This window comes from Pelmatolapia mariae, linkage group LG3_W, assembly GCF_036321145.2.
Source record: "Pelmatolapia mariae isolate MD_Pm_ZW linkage group LG3_W, Pm_UMD_F_2, whole genome shotgun sequence".
NCBI lineage: Eukaryota > Metazoa > Chordata > Actinopteri > Cichliformes > Cichlidae > Pelmatolapia > Pelmatolapia mariae.
In genome coordinates this window covers 28,635,398-28,656,106 of record NC_086229.1, presented here as the reverse complement: position 1 = coordinate 28,656,106, position 20,709 = coordinate 28,635,398, and the positions used below count along the sequence as shown (strand labels likewise).

Here is a 20,709-nt window from a genome sequence, read left to right as displayed (position 1 = left end):
ATGTCAGCTGTATGAGTACCACTTTATTAAAGAACAGATGAGCTGGGATGAAGCACGGGCATACTGCAGAGAGAACTACACAGACCTGGCCAAAGTGTTTGACCTGACAGACATGAGAAGACTTCAAGACTCTGCACAGAGTCAAACAGAAGCCTGGATTGGACTGTACAGCGAGCCAGGAAGAGACAACAGGAGGTGGCACTGGTCTCTGCCGGGGGAGGAATACACTGAAAATAATACCTGTTGGAGAGATAGAGAGCCAAATGATGGGAAATACCCTGAGAACTGTGTGAGGACAGGAGACAAGTGGGACGATCGTCCATGTACTCAAACATTTCCGTTCATCTGCTATGACGGTGAGAATAAGTGGACAGTAATATGATAATACAATATTTAATAATGTTATAATCTAGTTTATAATCTGTGTTATATCATATGTTCTTGGTAAATGGTGCATGGTGAAGATGTTTTTGTGTTTTTCTGTTGATTTGACAGAAACGATGAAAGACAATAAAACCTTTCATTTGAATGAGACGTCTGTGACCTGGACTCAGGCTCAGAGCTACTGCAGACAGCATCACACCGACCTGGCCAGTGGACTCGATCAGATATACAGTGAAGAGTTTAAGAAGCTGCAGAAGTCTAAAGCCTCGTGGATCGGCCTGTTCAGAGACAGCTGGAGGTGGTCAGATGGGAGTAACTTCTCTTTCAGATACTGGGACATGGACTCATTTAATGATGGACTAAACAACAGGAGATGTGCTACGACTCTGTTAGAGAGATCAGGAAGATGGAGCTCTGCTGGATGTGACCAAAGAAAGCCTTTCTTCTGCTATGATGGTGAGTTTACACAGATTTATCTCAGCTGTTTGTCCAATAGATGAACGGCTGGAGTCACTGAGAGGATTTAGGTCAGTATGTTTCTTCAGGCACTTATTTCTGCATGTATGTTGAACTTCTGTCAGAGGTGAAGATGTTTAGCTGATGGTTGGAACAGAGATTTCTCTGTAGAGCGGCTGATTCATCTGAAGAATCACTGAAATGTTTTCTTTTGTTCTTCCAGTGAAACTGGACAAAACATCCAGATTTAACTGATTTCATGTTTTCTCTGATTTTATGGCAGATAAACTGATTCTGATCAGAGAAAACAAAACCTGGGAGGAAGCCTTGAATTACTGCAGACAGAAACACCATGACCTGGTTTCAATCAGCAACCCTAAAGAGCAGCGATGGGTCCAGGAAAGAGCCAAAAACGCCTCGAGTCCTTTCGTCTGGCTGGGACTGCGCTACTCCTGCACTGCACGTTTGTGGCTTTGGGTCACTGATTATGTAGTGTGCTATGAGAGGTGGGCTTCAGGGGGAAGGACTGAAGACTGTGACATGTCTGCAGCCATGACCACAGGAGGGCAGCACGAGTGGGTCAGTCCGAGGGAAAATGAGACATTTAATTTTATTTGTATAAAACACTGAGGTTTAAACCTAAAGTCACTTCTTAGCTGCACATGTAGATTTTCTGGGGTGAACTCTGTGTTTCTGCTCAGTGTTTACAGTCTCTGGATTTGAAATGGGAGAAAAATGACCAACAGACCTGCAGGTTAGATATTTGCAGAGAGCAGTCTGTGTTTCATTTCCTCTCCTTTACCAGAGTCAGGAGCATCTTGGTTTCTTCCATCATTGTTGCTGGATTGGTTCATTATTAAACTGTAGCATATGATATGGTGATGATTTGAATGTTTCTGCTTCATGTGCTGTAAATCTTTGTATCACATCATTGTATCCTCAGCTTGAATTACAAAGCCTGTCACTAAAAGCAGGTAAAACCATGTTTGTGTCATGACTCCATATGAGCTCTATAATCTGATCATGTTTGTTCATGAAGCCAAATAAACCTTCATTTAACCAAGTCTGTCACTGTTTCAGCTTTCACAGGAACTAATATAAACAGCGCCATCTAAAGGTAAAACCAGTTAACATCAAACTAACATGTAGCTCTGTGACATTTCCACAAATGAAGATATGCAGGAGCTGTAAATGAGTCTTTCACATCACTGTGGAGAAGTTTTGGTCGTGATTATTTTGCAGAATTGTTTGAATTCAGCCACATTGGATTCATTGGGTTGTCCAGGTGTGGAAGTGTCATTTTTGTCTGAGCAGCAGACAAACAGAGTGAGTCTTATATCCGAGTCCCCATTAACCCTTTTTTTTACATCAGACACTTGAACACATCATGTGACTCTGGACATTTTTTTTCTAAAATATAGAAAATATTGAAATGAGGACTGTGTGAACCAATCAGTGATCAGAGCTGCAGCCAGTTATGTTAACAGTTTTTTACCATTTTGGTAAAATGTTTTTTTCAAAGTCTTGATTAAATATAATGATGTTGTTGGGCTACTCTGCAGCTCTTCACTCCTTTTTAAGTAACTTGTTCTGGACAAAGCAGCAGGACAGACCTCTCCCCATCTCTGTGCGACCTCTGTAAACCTGGTCCTGTTTATCTCGCTGATGTTTTCCACTCTCATTCATGTGGACCTTCATCTGTTCAGGTTCAGTGAGTCTCCAATCATGACGTCCTGATAAATGTCAGATTTGGTTATAAGTGGCAGCATGTCAGACTCCTCACTCTCTCTCCTCCACCATCTGAACCTCAGGAACTGAAAGGAGAACATGAGACAGACAGATGTCAGTGATGGTGATCCTCTATCATCTACAGTCAGTGTTGTTGGGTCATTTCCTGTTTTATTTTGTTTCTTCTACTGTGAGTTCCCTGAACTTCATTCCTGTTTTCAGTCACTGTGGACAAACAGCTGTAACACTCACCTCTGACACTGAGAGTCACTGATTTCTGTAGCAGCATGTGTCCATCCTTGTTGTAGCCGGTGCAGGTGTAGACTCCACTGTCAGTGAGGTGGAGGTCTTTCAGGGTCAGATTGAAGTCTTTAGTTCTCAGAGGATCTTCATTCATCTCTGTGTGGTCTCTGTGATCCTGGTCCTGTAAGAGATGCTGGTGTTCATTGCTCTGATACACATGGACCGTCGTATTTCGGTGTTTCCACTCCACTTTGACGTCCTGAGGAACATCATCTTTGTTTTTTTCCTTTGGTTTTTTTTCTGTTTTAAGGGTCAGACTGAGGTCTCTGCTTCTCGTGGGTCTTTTCTGTATTTCTGCTCCTTTAACACAGCTGTTCTAACACCTCAGATACACCTGGACCAAATCTCCTCAGGTGAGTAAAGGATGCCTTTAAACGCTGTGAGCTGAAGAAACATTCTGAGCTCTTGTCTTGATGCTTGATGCTCAATCATCCAGGTGAGTAAATCCCAAAAAGTGGATTCTGTTCATCTGGAGCGTTTTCAGTGGGAGGAACATTTCTTCACTCTGATGAAATGACAAAATGTTTCTTCCACTGAAAATGTTACGTCCAGATGGACAAAATCCACTTTTTCAGGATTCTGAGATCTTCATTAACCAAAGGAACCTCCTATCAGAGCTCTGCTCTGTCTATATTTCAGGAAGTACAGGATTTCCTTCCCATCTTTCAAAATGGGGAAAAATCCTGAGCTTTCTTAGGCACAGGCCATGTTTTGAGGTAACTTAGCCTTGTCAAACATCCAGGGATTTTATAGGAAAGGACACTAAGGAAGAAATTTCCACAACCAGATCAAGCCAACACTGTAGCCAATTCCCTGCATTGCTATTAGGCATGCAATGTAGAGAATTGGCTGGAAAGACAGCTATAGCTGGAAAGGATTTACTGCAGGTCAGTGTGGTGAAAGATAGAGATGTACAATGAGGCAAAAAGTATTAGTCAGCCAACAATTGTGCAGGTTCTCCCATTTAAAAGATGAGAGAGGCCTGTAATTTTCATCATAGGCTGGGAAGACTGAATCTGTAATAGGTAAGCAGCTTGGTGTGAAGAAATCAACTGTGGGAGCAATTATTAGAAAATGGAAGACATACAACATCAAACATTGTCTCCTGTAGCTGGTATAGTCAGATGATTACAATGTGTAACTTGGATTATATGCATTTATGTTGTCTTGGAGTTACAGGAAAACTCATGAACATGTGGATGAAGGCCAAAGTACCTGCAGCTCGGCTGTCCAGGCAGACTGTCGGGGAACTTTCAGTAAAGTTGAAAGAACTGGGAACTTACACACCAATCCAGTTTAACCGCAGGCCAAGGGAGTAATCAGAGTAATCAGAAACTGATAGATGGAAAGCAACAGAGCTTCAATACTTTATGTTGTGTGCAGGGCCTGTGCTTAGGAATAGCATACCAGTAGATTTCTATGATAACTTTGTTTTCTGTTGCATCTGCTGTTTAAATCTAAATCCTCCACCTGTCACCTTGACCCTCTGTTATGACCCTCTGAGGCTGAAGCATCATTAACGTGCATGATCCACAAGCTTCAACTAGGATGTATAAATGTGTGCAGTGATGTGTGTGAAGCCTTTGAGGACTCACGGTGTTATTAGCTGTTAATGAAACACAGCTTCAGACGTTCAGTTATACGAAGCTGTGAAGGGCTGTCAGCAGGTAATGGCTCAGGTCACAGCCCACCTGTGTGATGTCACTGAACACCTGTGTACCAGTGTGAGCGCTGCTTCAGCCTCTGCAGTCGTGATGTGTTTATAGGACATCAGACAATCCTGCGTCCATGGACAGAAGTCAAACAGTGTTTAGTCTTGGTCACAGGTCCTCTGATGTTCACACAGAGTCACACGCTCAGTCTGAGGAAACTTTGTGTTAACCTGTTTCTGTTCTTATAAAAACAGCTGATGATTTTACAGAAACATGATGCAAACATGAGAATGAACAAACGATTTTTATCAACAGACACTGTTTATTTTTCACTTTGGACGATGTCATCAACACTGTGACACCAGGGGGCGCTCATCACCAGCTGAAGAAGTGTGCAGTGATAATGGGGGAGACGCAGTATTGTGTGTACTACAGTTGTACTGTGGGTACTGCAGTAATGACACCTGGTCACGTCAATCAGAGGTCACTAAAATCAATATTGAACCAGTAACTTTGCTTTTCTCTGGTACCTCCCCAGTCGGACCAGGAGTGACATGTTTAGCTGCATGTTCTCCTCTCAGGGTACCAGGTGGGGATGGTGGAGGTGACAGAGGGGGAGGAGTCTGTCCTGTGGCCCTTTAAAACCACACCTGGCCTTCCTCAGGACGTCACAGTGGAATGGACACTCACTGAACCCAAACCCATGAAGGTCCATGTGTATGAGAGTGGAAACAATCAGCCAGATAAACAGGACCAGGGTTACAGAGGTCGCACAGAGACCACTTCAGTCTGACCCTGAAAGACCTCCACCTCACTGACAGTGGAGTCTACACCTGCACCGTCAGCAGTAAGGATGGATACGTCCTGCTGCAGAAAGGGGTGACTCTCAATGTTAAAGGTCAGTAAACACATCACAGGTCTCAGTGAATGCTGCATCAACAGCAGCTCCACCCTCCTCCTCCTCCTCTACAGGAGAAACTTTCTGTTTTTCCACATAATCTATGATTATTGTTCCCATGGCGACACACACAGCATCATGACCTGAACAACATGATCCCTGATCTGATGTTATAATCCTGTATTTTACACGTGTGTCAGTTTTGGCCGGCGGTCATATGTCCCTTCCAATAATACGACGCGAGACTGGAATAAAATGTATCCATGGACTGGAAAACTTTATGAAAGAAGACACATGTTAACGCAGCACAACACCAACTAAAAGCAAAATGGCTTCACTTATACTCTAAAAACTAAACTAATAAAAATACAGAGGAGGTAATGGACCCCTCCTCTGCAGCAACCTTGGTGGGAGCCATGGCAGACATGCTTCCACGTCTCAGCAGGAGGAGGACACCAAACTCTGAGGTCAAAGGGGAGCTGAGGTATGTCACAGAGGTGTCTGTGTTTACATGTCCTCGCTGAGAACATGTTTCTTTCTTTCCTGATCTTTTCCTGTCTTCTGTTATTAGACCTGAGATGTGACTGCTCTGTGCTGTTGTTGTTGACTCCAGTAAACTCTACAACAGTGGTTCCCAAACTTTTTTTGCCGGGCACCCCTTTGTTTACAAGAAAAATGTTCGCGGCCCCCCCCGCACGCGCGCGCACGCACATCCTCCAACCACACACACCCATATTTTGCTCCATTGCGGTTTATTTCACACCTCAAACATTTAGAAAAAAATTAAGCAAATACAAGTAATCTGCAATAAAATACAGGTAGTAATAAAATAAACTACTAACTCTTTTACGCTACGTCCACACCTACACGGGTATTTTTGAAAACGCAGCTGTTTCGTCTACACGTAAACGGCGTTTCAAATTACCTAAAACGGAGATTTTTTTAAAACTCCTTTTTTGCGTTTACACGTGGACGAGGAATACAGAGTTCATCACGCAACGTCAAAGGTATGTGCCTTTTTTCACGTCACGCTGTGCGCCACGTTATTGTTTACATGAGATGAATTGCAGAATGGCAGACAGAGACGAAATACTGTTAATCTGACTATCTGCAGGTTTTACACACTTACATACACACACGCAGTTACTGTCCCTCCATTTAGAAAGTCAGAGGCGTCACGGTGTAATTATTTTACGTGTAGTTGTTTTTTTTTTTTCCTGTGTAATAATATTCAACATTGCTATCAATACATTTTTCAAAAAATGCCTCTCTGTGCAAAATGGGTTCAAAAACATAAACAGCTGTGGGATACTGTTTGTCTGTGATTTGGAGAGCCCAGCGCTGCTCCCGACACAGGGAAAACCAATTCTGCAGGGGAGACCTACCTCAGCACTTGTGCAGGTGAAGCCAAAGGGAAGATATGCTTCACCATATTTTCTAGTCTTTGGCTTAGAATGAAGTTGGTTTGGAAACATATTCAGCGATGCTTCATCTCCTGCTTTGCGTTTCTGTGGCCGCCCCGTGCTAGCAGTGTCCAAGCTTTTTGTTTCCCCCCCTCTTTCATGCCGCGCCCCCCCTGCAATGGCTCTGCGCCCCCCCAGGGGGCGGGCCCCACACTTTGGGAAGGTCTGCTCTACAAGACATGCTGTGTATAAGTAAACAATCAACAACAGTTTGGTCTGCATTTATTCAAAGATCACATCCCACAGGCTTAGTTTAGAGGGTCCACACTGTCTGCACTGTATATAGTGAAGTCTGCAAGTTTTTGAACAGTGAAATTAGTTTTGTGCCCAAATTATTCTGCAGATCATCAGAATGAAAAGTTATTGGCCATGTTTGCAGAGCCCTGTTTAAAAATATGCTTTCATGACATTATTGTGTGTGGGGTGGAGGTCAGAGCTATCCAGACTGACCAGGGGAAAACTGAATGTAAGAAAAAACATGTTTTAATAAAGAAAATAAGTTGTTGTTCAAAAGAATCTGATTGTTTGCTTGCAGGACACCAGGAGAGATGAGTCCTCCATCACAGAAGTATTTATATATTTTCTATTTCTATTGTATATATTAATCAGCATCTGTGGGTGGACAGCAAAGAATTTCATTGCACAGAGAAATGCCTTTTCTCTTGTGACACATGACAATAAACACTTTGAATCTTAAATCTTTGAATCTTGAAGATGGTCACCTGCAGGTCAAAGGTCATTGCATCTCCAACCCACATCCGCTGCCACTAAGTTAAAGACTTTCTTCTGCACTTATAACAAGCATCCTTAAAATATTACAACATTCCAGCTCCTGTGTTGTAAAACAAATGTGTTGTTTGATCTGGAGACTGAACAATAAATACATTTCTATTGATTATATCAGTGATGTAAGTACAAAACAAAGTTGTGGAAAGTCTAAACTTAGTTTCAGAATAATTAAATCTACGACTTTGTTTCATTGTAAGATTATAACAATGATGGAAACATAATTGTTTGTTGTTCAGCAGAACAGTGTCCAGGATGTTGTGTCCAGCTGTGTACTTGAAATGAACAAGTTGTCCTAACAGAGTCATCTTCAATAAACTTTACTTAGTTTTTTTAAGTTCTGGGAACTAATGAGGTTTTACAGTGTATGAGGTCAAAGGGACTGAATGGGAGGATTGGCAGCAGACTGCCACGTTCATGTTGGGAGAAGAGAGCCAGAATAATCTTATTGTCACAGTATATAAGCTGTACGACTGTTTCAGGCTGATCCTTGGTGTGAGGCAGACTGTTGTCACACTGGGATCCTGTAAACTTGTCATTTCAACTGATGAAGGAAATCTTTTTAAATCTTTTTCTCCTGAATTCCTCCTGAAACAATCTGAACACAACAAATCGGTGACCCGACGTGATTTTTGGGTTGGAAAGGAGAAAAGGAGGATTGGAGAGGCTCCTGACGGAGCTGCTGTCAGACGCCAGAAGTGGAGGAAACTGATTCACCCTCACAGAAGGCCTTCAAAATAAAAGCAGAGCCTGTTATATCAAAAGCTGCAAAATTGGGCAGAAACCAAATTAAAATGTGAGCGGTGAGTGGTTACAGTTCTCAGTCACACTGATCGAGTGTTTATATGATAAGATACATGTTTAATACATAAAGTTGGAATTACAAGTTAGTAAGAAGGTTTTTAACAAAGGTTTAATTTAAACCTGAAGTTTAAAGGTGAAAGAAATTTCAAGGTTTATCAAGGCTAACAAGGAAATAGGTCAAAGGTTAAGATTAAGGATTAAGATGAATCAGGAAATTATGTAATGAAATGAAAAAAATATGAGATAATGGAATAAATAGGTCAAAGGTCAGATTAAGTGAAATTTTAACCCTTTGTTAGTCAAACCAGATAAAATAATCGGAATAACTGATTGGGGGAAAATTGCAAAGATGTTGTGATCAAAGCTCTTTTAAAAAAGTTTGTACAGCATAAAGAAAAACACAGGTATGTTTCAGTATATTGTATATTGAGCTAAAACCACTGTAGACACTGGTAGTGACCTCAAATCATTGTTACTGAGGAAGGAGGAATTCTCCCTTAAACAGTAAAGTGTTCTTTAACAGAACGACATTGATAGAGTTTGTTTGTGTGTTTGTGTGTTTGAGAGTTCAGACTGAAAGGGATAGCACAATTGTGTGTGTGTGTGTGTGTGTGTGTGTGTTTGTGTGTCTGCAGCTGTTGTGTTGTTGCTGGATCGTTGCCTCAGGGGGAAAGTTGTGTGTGTGTTGAACATGCAGACTAACAGAGACTGCAGCTGTCAGCAGCCACACACACTTTATATTCTTCAAATCAAATCACAGTGAAACATGTTCACTGACAGCTCAGCTTCAGCATCTTCTTCATGCTGTGACTGCAGCCGTTCAACTCTGTTTCTCTTTAACCCAAATCATCACAACATGGAAATATAATCATCAAAATGATGTGACTGGAAGGATGCAGCAGTCTGTGCTCCACCTTTCTCCTCCACACCTGCAGGTGGAGAACATGGATGCATGAATCTCTACAGAGTTCTTTGAATATTATCCGTCTTATCAGTTTTCAGTGAACAAAAATCCTCACAGAGCCAAAATAAGCAGTTTGTATCCAACATAACTCAGCTGGACTCTGATGCTCCGTATAACAGCCACACATGAGTCTGGATTCACTCAAAGCATTGAACAAACTTTATTGTAAATGAAGCTGTTGGACATTTATTCTCTGATATTTGCTCTTCAGCTCGAGTCTCCATCAGTGGGAACATTTCCTGATTCAACTTTTCTTCTGTTCAAATCAAACTCCATGAGAATCAAAGTGTGAATCAGAGTCCTGATGATCAGATTCTATAGAAACATGGAGACTGTAGAGGATTTACACTCAATATGTTCATTTGGTCCCTTCAAGAAAAATCAATCATTCATCAAATAAAATCAGTCGTTGATCGACTCAGTTTGATTGACAGGACAGATGATCAGAGGTGCAGAGTTTTTACCACCATCATTGATACAGGGACAGAAGAATGGGTGGAGTTTGTGAGTGAAGGAGCAGCCAGTAAAGGAGTAGATCAGAGCTGCAGCACCTACATCATAAAAGGAGACCAGACCCTCCTCATAATCCACAAACACCCCCACCTTCTCAGGACCAGGATGAAGACAAAGATCAACTGGAGGGGAAGCACAAGCACTGTACTTATTTCCATTTCTCAGCCACACAGTCCAGAAACCATCCTGAGGTCTCAGTCTGATTTGTCTCTTCCTGTTGATCGACTCTGTGGCCACTCCTAAATCCCACTCAGTCTTTCCTTTAACCTGAACCTCAAAGTAAAATCTGCCTGAAGAGAAACTCTGCTCTCCTAAAACATTAGCACAGTAAGAAAATCTCTCTGGGTTGTCTGGAAGATTCTTCCTCACATCACTATCATACACTTGTTTTCCATCATCAGACAGGATGAGTTTAGGATGAGCTGTATCAGGATCCAGAGTCACATCCACCTCATGCTGCTGCACCCTCTGCAGCTCAGCCTCAAACAGCTTCTTCTTCATGGGTTTCCAGACTGTCTCATCCAGCTGAGCCACAGCTCTCCCCACAGTCCCCTCATATGATGGTGGATGAACTCTGACCTCTGTCCAGTCCTTGGTGGGTGGAGCAGCTTTCAGGGAGGAGAAGCTTTGGAGGAGGTGGAGGTGGTCTTCAGAGCGTGAGAGCTGCTCCACCTCAGAGCTTCTCTCCATCAGCTCAGAGATTTCCTGTTCCAGATCTTTGATGAGACCTTCAGCCTGTTTCTCTGTAGTTTCCTGTTTGTCTTCGATCTCCTTCATGAGCTCCTTCAGGCATCTTTCAAAAGACTTCTTCAGAGCAGTGAAGACCTGAACACCTTCTGCTTTCTGTCTGTCTGCAGCATCTTTACTCATCTTCACCGACTCTGTGATCTCCTGAATCTTCAGTCGTCTCTTCTGGATCATCTGCTGAATCTCAGCCTCTGTCTTCTCCAGCTCTGCCTTCTTTCCTTCATATTCTTCTCTCAGAGGAACAAACTCGTGGTTCTTGTGGTCTGAAACAGAGCAGAGCGTGCAGACACATGTCTGGTCGGTCTTACAGAACAGCTCCAGAAGGTTATGATGCTTCGTGCACATCCTGCCTTCCAGGTTCTCCACAGCATCAATCAGCTGATGTCTTTTCAGGCCTTTCACTGTCAGATGAGGCTCCAGGTGAGTCTGACAGTAGGAGGTCTGACACACCAGGCAGGACTTCAGGGCCTTCAGTCTGGTTCCAGTGCAGACGTCACAGGGAACTTCTCCTGGTTTGGCAGCTTGTTGCTCTGAGCTGCTGCTGCTGGCTTTCTGCTGAGCTTCACGTCTGAACTGAGCAACCATCTCAGAGATGAAGGTGTTGACCCTCAGCTGAGGTCTAGTGTAGAAAGTCTCTTTACACAAGGGACACTGACATATGACATTCATGTCCCAGTGCTGACTGATGCAGGTTTTGCAGAAGTTGTGTCCACATGGTGTAGAGACTGGATCAGTGAACACACCCAGACAGATGGAGCACAGAAACTGATCTTCAGATCGCAGATTGCTGGCAGCAGACATGTCTGCACTCTGAGGGAGACAGAAAACAAACACATTTGATTCAAAATTCACTCTAAATTTCATTTTTAAAAAGAGAGAAACAAGCGTCAGTAGTCTGAGGAGCTTGGAAAGAACAGCGTCTGGACTTTTTTAAGTTTCTTTTCATCACAGAAGCTTCTTCACCTCATCCTCAACACGGACAAGACCAAGGAATTAATACTGGACTTCAGGAAGAACCCCCCTCCCCTGTCAAAGGGACGGAGGTGGAGACGGCAAACAGCCACAGATTCCTGGGACTGCAGGTTACATCAGTCCTGAGCTGGACTCTCAACACTACAGCAACTGTGAAAAAAGCCCAGCAAAGGCTTTATTTCATTAGGCTGCTCAGGAAAGCTGGCATGAACCACAACCCTCTCACCCAGGCCTACAGAGGACTGATAGACAGCATCCTCACCGCAGGCATCACTGTCTGGTATGGAAACACCACACAGACAGAGAGGAAGGCTCTGAAAAGAGTCATAAAGTCTGCTGAGAGGATTATGGGAGCAAAACTTGCCTCCATGGACCTGCACATACAAAGCTGTACATACAATCTCAGACACAACAGAGCGGACAGCAGCATCACACACAGAACAAGATTCTTCAATAGCTTCTTCGACTGTTAGACACTGAGCGGTTGATGGCTCCGTGTCAGAGCACTGGCCTTAACGAAAAAGTTATCAATCGTTCTTTTCATCTTTTCTCATTACCCACAGCTACATCCACTCCTATCAGGCTGCTCACCTCCTGCACTTTCAAACGTACACACATAGGCCTGCAGGAATATCTGGACCACGGCCAATCAGAGAGGTCCTGCCCTCTCTCTCATTGGTTTAGCCAACAATATGGGCATAATGTGTGTCTGTTGTTGACCACACGGAGATTTTCAGAGTTGCAGACATTTTCTTTTGTTTTTGCTCGAATGGCCGGTCATACCGGTGTGACCTAGCATTTGTTTAGGCTGTTAAGGTTCAAAAATATAGGGAAGAAAACACAGGAGGAATGCAAGTAACCACACTGGTCCAAAAGGTGAAGACGATGATTTTTAATGAAAAGACACGCGTGGGAGATTGAGCTGACTCTGTAAGCCGAGAGCCCCACAATCTCAATCTCCAAACATCAGAATACAGTTTTTATACATCAGGATTTAACGCCCCCTCATTGCGTCAGCACATCAGCTTCAAAACCACAAATGTTCTATTTAACAACTTAAGACACAATTAAAAGAACACTGGCTTCCATCTTTCCCCCGGTGGTTTCCCCGCAAGCCCGCTCAGCTCTCGCCTCGTGCACCTGCTTCTTCATCGAACAGTCACCTACCCCAACCTAAAACTGCAACCCTAGCAACACCTGCTTGAACTTTCACCTACAAGTGAACCTCTCAAACCAAGTGTGTGTGTGTGTGTGGTTACATGTGTGTCTATGTGCTAACCACAATTGTACCCCATTTCACCTCACTGACTAGCTCCTGGCCTCTCCCCAGACCGAGAGACAGAAGCCGCACTCGTGTATGTAATAACCGAACCGAAACTATGTATGTGTACTCTACTGAATAAATGTTTTCATCAAGAACCTCTACTAAAAGCTTAATTAAAAGATATAAAAGTATAAAAGATAATAGCCTCATCGAAACTGCTCCTCAGACTAGCTTTCACTCAGACTGTGGTTTTGGTTTCACTTCCTGCAAAGCATGTAACTTCAAAAACATGTAACTTCCTGTCTTATTTTGGCACAGAGTTACTCTGCGTGGGGCCTTTTCTTTCACCCTGCCGTCTGCATATAAACATTTAAAATTATAAATCCAACTCAGTTTAACAGTTTAAAGTGGTTATAACTGCACCTGTAATAAAGTAAATTAAGTAAATAAAAATTAGCCTGAAATTAATGCAAACTTTAAGGTAATACCAATAAATGCATCAATGCAAAGGCTTGTTATATGATTATGATGCAATAGCAATAACAAAATAATAAAAATAGAATTAATAAAAATAAAATAATAAATGGAAATAATAAAAATAACAAAAAATAATACTTCCTTCCCAACAATTCCTCTCTTGACCTCTGGATAACATCCAGAGGTCACCAAAACAAATAAGAGCATGACCGAAACTAATAATTCACGGAGTAGATCCTAGTCTAAGACTAGATCCACCTTAGCTGTAAGGGATAAAAACCATCTCCCTACTATGCTCTTCCCCTCACTTGTGTTCGTCAATTTTCTCTTTATTCAAAAGCATGAACCTAATTATGTTTTGAACTCCTAACTTTTGTTCATATACGGTCTTAAACTTCACTCATCTCACACTACAGCATTTTAACAGACTTAAAGCGCTGGTTTCACACGTTTCCTGTTGTTCACTCTATTCAACGTCCTGTACTGCCTCAGCTGCACGTAGCTCTGACCTAAAGTCACCTCTAACAAGAAAATCATCATAAACACTTACTCTACTACAGGATCAAAGAAAAAACAACCATTTTAATCAACTAATTGTGTGCATTTAATCAATCGCTCCTAAACAAATTTCATCATAGCTAAAAGCTGCCTTTAAAACAACATCTGTGTTGACACTAACTTCATTTTAAACTCACATTTCCTGTGTTATAACCTGTTTTGGTATAGCATTTTATTTCATTTTGCTGCTCTTAATGTAATGGTACATTCTAATTGTATTTCATCAGACTTAACCAAAATATATATAAGCTTTCCCCCCTTTGCTCCTGGTTTAAAGCAAAAAGAAAAATCTTGGTCACTTCAACAAGCGTTCGTTATTCTGTAACTGCATTTTATATAATAAGACTCATGTGGGGCTGCATGTGTTATCTCAATATTTTACATGTCACACAGTTTAGTTACAAGCAAACTCCTATTCAGTTCCTCTTTTCTGTCACTTGTTAGTGGGCCAACTCAAATTCAGATAAAAGCTAAAGGAATTTCAGGCCCTTGGCCTCAAATCAATACTGTCATGTGTGTTCAGAACTCCATATGTCTGTAAGCGTGTGCAATCCTTCAATAACTCAGGTCATCCCCACAGTAGATTGGCTAATCATAACGCTAACCAAAAGTTTGTAACCTTCAAGAGACGACTTTTTGAGCCACAACTCCTTTAAAGGCACAGAATGCAATGTGTATGAAATCATTTCTAAGTATATAATCTTCAATGCTATTCATTTGGGTCAGTGACACTTTTAGCATTCTCATAAAAAGCTCTCCTCTACCCTAGAAATAAATCTATTTAATATCTTAATATCTGTTTCTAAAGCCTACATTATAACAACTTATTCTAAAAGTCAAAAGAAATCCAACATTTTCTACTCCTAAAATCTTCACTAATCTTTCCCCATTATTATTATTATTCCCACAGTTTCCCTTTAAGTTTGGTGTACAACTTCTTATGAACACCAGCAATTTATCTTCTAAACTGAATTCAGTTCATTTTAATCCTTTCTTTAAAAAATAACAATTTCTGCCTCAGCGCTACCATATCTAAATTATCAAAAAACCCCAATAGTTATAAAATCCTACTAAAACCCATTTCAGCTGCGTCCACACTAATGCGTTTTCGTTTGAAAAAGCACTGTTTTCTCTCCGTTTTGGCCTCCACACTGACACGGCATTTTCTCCAAGGAAAACATTTTGAAAACGAAACATTTGGAGACGGTGCGTTTGTGTCACAGTGTGAACAGTGAAAACAGAGACTTTCTAAAAGGATGATGCATGTTAGTCATCTGATGCAGTCATGTGACCAATTAAACAAAGATAGTGGAGAGCATTATACAGCAGCAGTTTTTACAGCCCTATTAAAGATTAATATCAGTCTGTACATGCTCCACAGAGCTTTCCTACAAATTCTTTAATTCTCTCTTGCTTTTGCAACTTTGTACTTTTGTGTTATTCGCAGCAACAACTCCACCTCACTGTTAGTCCATTTAAAAAACTCTGGCTTTTCCTCCACCTCTTAACGCGACGTTTCAAACAGCCGGAAAGTAAATAAACGGCAGACAGAAATGAGACAGGTCTAATCGTCTTGCGTTTCACGTATGCGCAGGACTGGAACGTAAGCGTTTTCGGCCGTTTTAATGTGGACGCACAACTCTGTGAAAATGACTGAAAACGCTACTGTGGACACGGAGTGCGGTTTCAAATCTATCCGGACGAGTGTGGACACAGCCACAGTCGCACCATGGAGAAATGAGGTGGTACTCTAGAGCCCTGATGAAGTGAACAGAGTGAAGATTTGTGTAGAAACAGGAAGTGTGATCAGCTGCACTCACCACTGTTGCTGAGTGAAACCTGATGGACTCCAGTGAATCTTCTTTTAGAGACAAACAGGACTCGACTGCAGCTCTGCTGCTGCTCTCTCACACTTTCACTTCTGCAAAATGACGTTGAACTTCTCGTCTTTGCTCCCCCTCTTCCTGCCTCTCCCTTTACAGGAATCGGCTTCCTGTGGCGATCATAGCTCAAGAGTTGACAGTTCGTCTTGTAAGCGGAAAGTTGCCGGTTCGAGCCTCTGACAGTCTTGGTCGTTGTGAATGTGTGTGTGTAAATGTAGTGTAAAGTGCTTTGGGGTCCTTAGGGACTAAGTAAAGCGCTATACAAAAACAGGCCATTTACTCAGTGACTTTTTTTGCAGTGGGTGGTAGGAGTGAGGAGTGGTGTGTGGGTGTTTTTTATTTCTCCACAGCAGACTGGGAGCTTCAGGTGGACCCTGAAGGAGGTCTCAGACACAGGTGGTAAAAGTACACACAGTCTGTACTGAAGTAGAAGTACTACTGTTAAAAATACTCCAGTAAAAGCTGAAGTACTGATTCAACTTCTTTACTGAAGTAAAAGTAAAAAGTACTGGCTGTGAAATGTAAGAGAGTAAAAAGAGCTGATTGAAGAACATTTCTAACACACATGTTTATACAAAGCTAACTGAACCATGTGCTACATCAACGTAATAATAAAATAATAATATTCACTTTATTTCTGTCTAAATTCGAATTCTAATAAATATTTTAGCTTGAAATAAGTGAAAAAAATCTGCCAATGGAACAAGTTAAAATTCTCTAGTTTTTCTCTGGTTTCAAGATTCACTGTCTTGAAAAAAGTTCATATATCTTACAAAATGTTGCTCTGTAGCTGATTGTGTCTTATTTTAAGTGTAATAAGATATTTTGACTAGAAATAGGACAAATATACTTGGTAAGATTTTGAGTTTTTGCAGCGCATCAGAGATCTCTGTCCAGAAGAGCTAGTTCATGCATGTATTACTTCCAGGCTGGACTTTTGTAATTCATTATTATCAGGAAGTCCTAAAAACTCCCTGAAAAGCCTTCAGTTAATCTAAAATGCTGCATGTGCACTAGAACTGTTAAACTTACTTTATTGTTATGATTTTAGTTACATGAAATACTGCATCAAAAAGAACAACACAGCGATCACAGACATGTTTATGCCAACAAACAAACATTAACCCAGAAAAGCCTTTAAAACAACCTGCTGTGGTTTGGAGTAGAGATTCCTGAATTTACCAGGTGCACCTAAAGGCAGCACGTACTAGAGTTTCTTTGTTGCTGATTTTTGTTCAAAAACCAAAAGAAAAAAAGAATCAACCTTTAATATATTTTCATGTGTGTTTCAAGCACTATGACATATCACACACACACACACACACACATGCTGAGTGTGTCATTGATAAAGCTGTGACACAGCAGCTCACTCAGTCCAGTCCAGGTAACAGACTCACCTGTTAGCAGCAGCTCTCCCCTCACAGAGCTCAGCTGCTTTATTTTAGTTAGCAGGAAAATGATCTGTTAATATTATGGACTACAGCAGTCTGTCAGGGCCGTTCAAGGACACAAAGTCACACACAGGTTTAAACTGTTAGACTCATGAATATCCACAAAGTTCGATGCACATTTATCTTTAACAGGAGCAAACAGCTTAATCAGATAATATAATAACTCATAAAAGCTCATTTATGTAAATCTCTGCTTGAATCAGTGAAACAGTCTCACACTGATTAATTATTTAATTAAATCCTGCTTCTCACATACAAGGTCTTAAATAATCAGGCCCCATCTCATCTTAATGACCTTGTAGTACCATATCACCCTATTACAGCACTTCGCTCTCACACTGCAGGCCTACTTGTTGTTCCTAGAGTATTTAAAAGTAAGGGAGGGAGAGCCTTCAGTTTTCAGGCCCCTCTTCTGTGGAACCAGCTTCCAGTTTGGATTCAGGAGACAGACACTATCTCTACTTTCAAGATTAGGCTTCAAACTTTCCTTTTTGCTAAAGCATATAGTTAGGGCTGGACCAGGTGACCCTGAATCCTCCCTTAGTTATGCTGCAATAGACGTAGGCTGCCGGGGATTCCCATGATGCATTGAGTTTTTCCTTTCCAGTCACCTTTCTCACTCACTATGTTTTAATAGACCTCTCTGCATCAAATCATATCTGTTATTAATCTCTGTCTCTCTTCCACAGCATGTCTTTCTTCCTTCTCTCACCCCAACCGGTCGCAGCAGATGGCCCCGCCCCTCCCTGAGCCTGGTTCTGCCGGAGGTTTCTTCCTGTTAAAAGGGAGTTTTTTCTTCCCACTGTCGCCACAGTGCTTGCTCATAGGGGGTCATATGATTGTTGGGTTTTTCTCTGTATCTATGAAGCTCCTTGAGGTGACTTTTATTGTGATTTGGCGCTATATAAATGAAATTGAATTGAATTGAATTGAAATAAGTAACGGTAAATAATAAATCTTGAATGTTACTGAGCAGCACACAAGACCAACAATGCAGGATATGCTTTGAGGCAGCAGCGAAGGAAGATAGTGTGTGTCTGTGAACACCTGTGTGTACACCTGTATCCACACCTGTGTGCGTGAACACATTTGTATTCAAAGGTTTCTCAATGTAACTATCTGATAGTGGGTGTCGGGAGCCATGACAGGGGGTCACCCAGCAGGCATGGAAGCCACAGAAAGCACAGGGGACTGTAGTGATGAGCCCGCGGGCCAGAGTGGACCGAGTCCCAGGACCCCAGAGAACCATGGTATCAACCACTCAAAGACATTAATCATTCATATATAGAATATTTTCATAATCCAGGTAAAACTGTGTCAGCAACAAGCTGCTTCTTTGTATTCAAAGAAAAACACAACTTATTTTGAAAATAAAACTCAGTGTTAACTTTAGTTTTTTCATGCGATCCTCTACATGTGGTTTCAAGGTGAGCGAGCCATCAGATAAACAGATATTTATACGTGTGAACCAACTCTATTTTATTACGATTGTATAGGAATTTCTTTTACTTATGTATTAATCACATTATTTTATTGTATAATGCCTTGGTGCCACTGGATTTTAACATGTCTCACACTCATACAGTAAGACAAATGGTGGGGGTCTAGTAAGGAAGTAGACAATGCCACAGGAAGAGTTTTTTGTCTCTTTGAGGACTCTAGGAGGTAGCAAGGGAGTGTGAACCTTAAGGTGTGAAACAGCTGTGTACTGCCTTTTGTTCCTGGAGAAGGTATTTAACCGAGAGCAATGCTCGGCTCAGTGAGACTCTGCTGACCTGCCCCGCGGTCATATAGGCTCTCCATCAAGCTTGGTTGTCTGTTCTTTGTGTGTTTGGATTAAAGAATGTTAGCTACCGCTCACCGATCATCTGCAGGCTTTATTTAATGGAAAACTTCCACAACACCTTCAAGAGTGATTACTGACTCAATCAACAGCTTTGTTTTGTCTGCATTGAGATCAAGTTTAAGCTGAAGTAATGAGTGTTGGACAGTAAAAAATACTTTCTGGAAGGAATCAATGGCTTGGACAAGAGTTGAACCACAGCTGTCAATAACTGTGTCATCAGCATAGAAATGCAAGCTTGCATCTGACACATTTAGTCAGAGATTGTTAATGTAAATGATAAATAGAAGGGGACCTAATACAAAGCCCTGTGCACTGTAACAAATTCAGAACATAGACCATTAGATTTAATGCAATGAGACCTGTTACTGAGGTCATTAGAGAACCATGCTCTCTCAGCGAGTCCTGACTGGAGGAGTCTAAGTTTTAAAATACAATGATTAACAGTGTGCAATGCTTTTGACAAATCAATAAAAAGGGACGCACAGTGTTGTTTCTTATAAAGTGCGACAGTGATATCATTTACCACTTTCATTACAGAACGTCTGTGGATTATTTAGGTTCTCAGTGGTCACAGACAAGTAATATTCGGATTTAGCTTGAACGCGGACATTGCAGACTCGGCTATCCAGCTAACCGGACTAGCATGCTACCGAGCCGACAGAGAAGCCTCCTTATCTGGTAAGAGCCTAGGCGGTGGTTTGTGTGTCTACAGCAACAAACTGTGGTGCACGAACTCGACTGAAGTGAGTTGCCACTGCTCACCACAGGAGGGATTTTTAATAGTAAAGTGTTGCCCGTTCTATCTACCAAGACAGGCATTTCTGCTGCACACAAAGGTAACTGAATATCATTTCTTCTTTTCAGGTTGGAAATGTGTCCAGACTCTAACATGGACCCACGGCCCCCATCTTTGGGATTTATGAGGAACAGGGAAAATGATCAGGAGAGAAGCAACAGACTGACTGAAAGAACTGGAACGAGCTCATATAGAATCAGCTAAACAATATTCTGGATAAACAAATAGAAGCTTAAATACCTCAGACAAAACTATTATGAAAACGGCCCCAAAAGCTAAAAAATAATAGCATGGAAACTGTGCAAACAATTAACAGTTAGAAAAATTAAAAATCCACCTGCTTATTGCTGCAACCCCAAAGATACAGAAGGATCCTTTTGGTCGTCCTTCGTCACTTCTCTGCTCCTCCTCTGCCTCACCTCGTGCTGTCATCCTGGGTTTGCATTGAAAGTATTCCCCACCTAATCCCTTATCTATGTAATGCTGAGCTTTGTGCCCCTTTTAAAATGAAAACAAGGAGAGAGCGCTCCAACATACACCCTACCAAAGTTACTAGAATTAAAGACCTGCCACCAACAGCTCACCTGTGTCCGTGTTTAGTGTCCAGGTGTGGAGTGGAGCTTGTTGTTGGTGTGTGTGAAGAAACTTTAAATCGCAGTGACGCAAGGTGAAGTATGCCACCCAAGAAAGGCCCAACACCAGAGGAGGTCGAGGACATTAAAACCTCCCTCGGAGCGCTGTGCGGAGACGTGGCCACAGTCAGG

The 20,709-nt window shown here is 41.8% G+C and overlaps 2 protein-coding genes across 2 annotated transcripts; one reads left to right on the top strand and one right to left on the bottom strand.

The window, feature by feature from the left end:
- The first annotated feature begins 500 nt into the window (after positions 1-500).
- LOC134621523 (putative C-type lectin domain family 20 member A) lies at positions 501-1,701 on the top strand. Its single transcript, XM_063467958.1, has 2 exons — positions 501-840; positions 1,124-1,701. The coding sequence occupies exons 1-2, from the start codon at positions 501-503 to the stop codon at positions 1,468-1,470; spliced, it is 687 nt and encodes a 228-aa protein (XP_063324028.1). The 3' UTR covers positions 1,471-1,701.
- Positions 1,702-9,576: 7,875 nt separating this feature from the next.
- LOC134624330 (E3 ubiquitin-protein ligase TRIM39-like) lies at positions 9,577-15,870 on the bottom strand. Its single transcript, XM_063469312.1, has 2 exons — positions 15,790-15,870; positions 9,577-11,508 (listed from the first exon to the last, which is right to left on the bottom strand). Exon 2 carries the CDS (start codon positions 11,497-11,499, stop codon positions 9,841-9,843), a length of 1,659 nt encoding a protein of 552 aa, XP_063325382.1. The 5' UTR covers positions 11,500-11,508; positions 15,790-15,870; the 3' UTR covers positions 9,577-9,840.
- Positions 15,871-20,709: the final 4,839 nt, after the last annotated feature.

Coding starts and splice junctions, on each gene's coding strand:
- LOC134621523 (XM_063467958.1), top strand. CDS start 501: ATGAAAGACAATAAAACCTTTCATTTGAATGAGACGTCTGTGACCTGG. Junction 841..1,123: donor GCCTTTCTTCTGCTATGATG/GTGAGTTTACAC, acceptor ATTTTATGGCAG/ATAAACTGATTCTGATCAGA.
- LOC134624330 (XM_063469312.1), bottom strand. CDS start 11,499: ATGTCTGCTGCCAGCAATCTGCGATCTGAAGATCAGTTTCTGTGCTCC.